Genomic DNA, 3,166 nt, shown 5'->3' with positions numbered 1-3,166 from the left:
GAGCCATTCAGCATTGAGGCCACCACTGTAGTCTGCAGATCTGCAGCGTTTTCCTTCTCAGTATCCGACCATCTTGCTTTGTCTTTTCATGCTCCCATTCCTTTTTAATCTCAATCCTGAATCCATCCTCAACGATCCAGTACCATAAAACACAACAAAACGTCATTCACTTGTACGAGAAACCCCCCAAAAAACCAAAAAAAAAAAAAAAACATTATTAATTTATTAGCTGGAATGAGGATTATAAGTAAGTACAGCCTTGTTATTGAAAACAAGCTAAGAGACCAATTTAATATAATGTCGTCCTTTCTTGTTCCATACTATCTGATCTCTAATTAGCCATGGACGACGACATACACATGATGAGTTTATTATTATTCTTAATTTTCTCGTTCTAACTTAACTATGATGTCTCATTGTCACACAAACTAGGCTAGGCTAGGCTAGGCTAGCTATATATCTATCTAGCTACCTGCTAAACAAACAAATCAGACCAATAAGAAAGAAATTAATTAATGATTGAAAGTGGTGGCCTGGCTGGGTCGTCGTTAATTAGCTGTGAACCAGACCGCAGGATAGGGCCATTAGCAAGATGGCGGCGTCTTTCTCGTCTTGCGGGAAAACGCGGTGATAAGCCGAGTTTTTGCTCAGTTTTATCAAGAAATCCTCGAACCCATTCATCTTCTTCTTCGTCTTCTTCGCTTGCTGGTCGGAGGGCCGCCCGCCGGTCACAATCTTATAGCGTTTCTTGAAGGGCGTGACGTCATGGTGGTGGTGGTGGTTAACGCCGGTGGGGTTTTTCGCCGCCGCTGTCGGCTTCTCTTTTGTTGGTTTCGCCTTATTGATCTTCAGTGAGGATGCTGTTGCTTCGGTTGCCGCCGCCGTTACGGCGGCCGCGGCCATGGCTCGCCTTGCCTTCCTTTGTCTTATTCCACAAGCATTGCAAAGCGACTAAATCACCACAAAAAAAAAATTAATAATAATAATAATAATAATAAATTAATAAAATCTTGACAAGGCAAAAACAAATTACTTTAAACTACACATAAACATTAAGACAAGACAAAGGTGGTCTGAAAAGTTTAAAGAAAAAAAAATCTTAAATTTTTGTCACTTTTGACATATTGGTTGAAAAATTAAACAGAAATAGGTAACGAGTTTTATTAGTAGTCTAGTAGTAATAGTTTATATTTAATTATTACCTTAGGGCCTTTTGGACCGCTTCTCCAAAGAGGGGTCTTGGTAGTGTTACAATCAGCACAAACCCTAATTGGGACAACATTACTGCTACTATGATTGGAGGAGCTGTTGCTGCTATGCTCAGATTCCAAACAAGAAGAACCCCTTTTCTCATCTTCAATAATCTTCATCATCGTCGTCTCAGTAGTAGCAGCAACAGTAGTAGTAGTGGTGCTTGCCATGGTGGGTCCCTGGCAAGCGCGATTTGAGCTCTTCATCTTCTGCATCACCCTCATCTTTGAAGACATCCACTTAACAGGAATTACCCCATCTTGAGTACGATGATGATCATTACTGTCTTCACAATTATTAGTACTCCATAAACTTGCCTTTGTTTTAGGCCCTTGATCATATGATCCACTACCATTTGCAGCATGATTATCAACCTGTAAACATATATATGTCTCCAAATAAGTTTTAAAAAAAAGGGGAAATAATTAAACTAAGTGATCATAGCATGAAAGTATAGTATATATATATATACCTTGGGGTGTTGTGGATAGAAGAATTGAGGATCAGAATCATAGTAGAGCTGAGGTTGATCCCAGGATGATGAGTTTAAGAAAAGATGATGAGATGGTTGGGAGTGAGCAGAGGATGATGAAGAGACATGGTAGTTTGGAGTAGTAAAATTAAGGTTATGGTTTTGATGATGATGATCATGATCTTCATCATTACTCAGCTTAAAAGGGAAAGGAGGAGAAGATGAAGAATTTTCACTATAAGGTGGAGTCATGGGAAAATCAGATCAGATATGATGATAGATGTAGAGAGGAATTGATCTGAATTTAAGAAGAAAAAAATGCAACAATCAAATTCTCTCTCTTTCTTCCTGTGATCCAAATGATAGATAGGCTGGCCAGCTAAATATATGGTATTGGATGGGGGATGGAATGGAAAAGGGGGACAAATTACAAGACTACTGTTAAAACTCTTTATAAAGAAGGTGTTGAGCATGAGGTCGGTTGAATTGAGAATTTAAACTCGTATGTATGAAATAATATTTTTGAAATAATTATATTTCATATTGTGTCTATTGAAACTCATCACAAAGAAGCGAATACCAGTGTAGTATGGAAAAAAACAAAAAAAAAAACAAAAAACAAAAAATTAGAGTTGTGAATTCATAGTTCGGTTAGTTTAATTGTTCATGGTAACTCAACTGAACACAGAGTCTAGAGCTTGATCCCTAGTCACTCTTTTCAAATTTCAGTCCTATGACCAGTTGAGCTGCACATGCAAAATATTATATTTATTCTCTAACATGATGTAGTACAGTGTCATAATTTAATAATCATGACATTGTCATTATTAAATTATTTTTTTTCTTGGTATTTAAATACTATGTGATACTTAATTTTTTATAACATGAAATCTTTATTTGATGATTAACATACTGATTAATTAATCAATAATCACCCAAAACAAGTTTATAAGATTTGATTTGCTATTAATTGTGTAGGGTTTGAATCCTACAAAAGATTAAAAAAACAAGAGGTATGAAACCAATATTTGGGTATATGGTAGGTTATGTAAAGTATATATCCTGCGATTTACTTTCTCCACCAATCTCTAGGATAAAAGTGGTGATGTCGTAGCCGGGCTTAAATTTCACCCATCAATTCACGATTTATCATTGAATACAAATATGTTTCCTTAATTAGATAATGGATCTGAAAAATAAAGTAAAAAGTAATTAATTTTAGAGAGTGTAAATAACAATTTTTATGTTTTTATTTTCTAAAAAGCAATCATATAAAATTGATCAAGGATTGCCGGTGTGGAGGTGGGGAAGAGGGGGGGGGGGGGGGAGGTATTCACGTGACTTGATGACAACCAAACAAACAAGGGTTACAAGAGACAAAAGGAAAAGGAGAAGAGAAGAATACTACCACACGACCAAATGGACAGAACCCTATCTACAAAG

The 3,166-nt window shown here is 36.4% G+C and overlaps 1 protein-coding gene across 1 annotated transcript; it reads right to left on the bottom strand.

The window, feature by feature from the left end:
• Positions 1 to 202: 202 nt before the first annotated feature.
• On the bottom strand, positions 203 to 2,152 carry LOC116011795 (GATA transcription factor 21-like). The gene is made up of 3 exons (XM_031251205.1): positions 1,724 to 2,152; positions 1,203 to 1,625; positions 203 to 951 (listed from the first exon to the last, which is right to left on the bottom strand). Exons 1-3 carry the CDS (start codon positions 1,973 to 1,975, stop codon positions 553 to 555), a joined length of 1,074 nt encoding a protein of 357 aa, XP_031107065.1. The 5' UTR covers positions 1,976 to 2,152; the 3' UTR covers positions 203 to 552.
• Between the last annotated feature and the right edge of the window lie 1,014 nt (positions 2,153 to 3,166).

This window comes from Ipomoea triloba, chromosome 3, assembly GCF_003576645.1.
Source record: "Ipomoea triloba cultivar NCNSP0323 chromosome 3, ASM357664v1".
NCBI classification, from domain to species: domain Eukaryota; kingdom Viridiplantae; phylum Streptophyta; class Magnoliopsida; order Solanales; family Convolvulaceae; genus Ipomoea; species Ipomoea triloba.
Note: the sequence above shows the minus strand (reverse complement) of the source record. Positions and strands in the feature narration are given on the sequence as shown.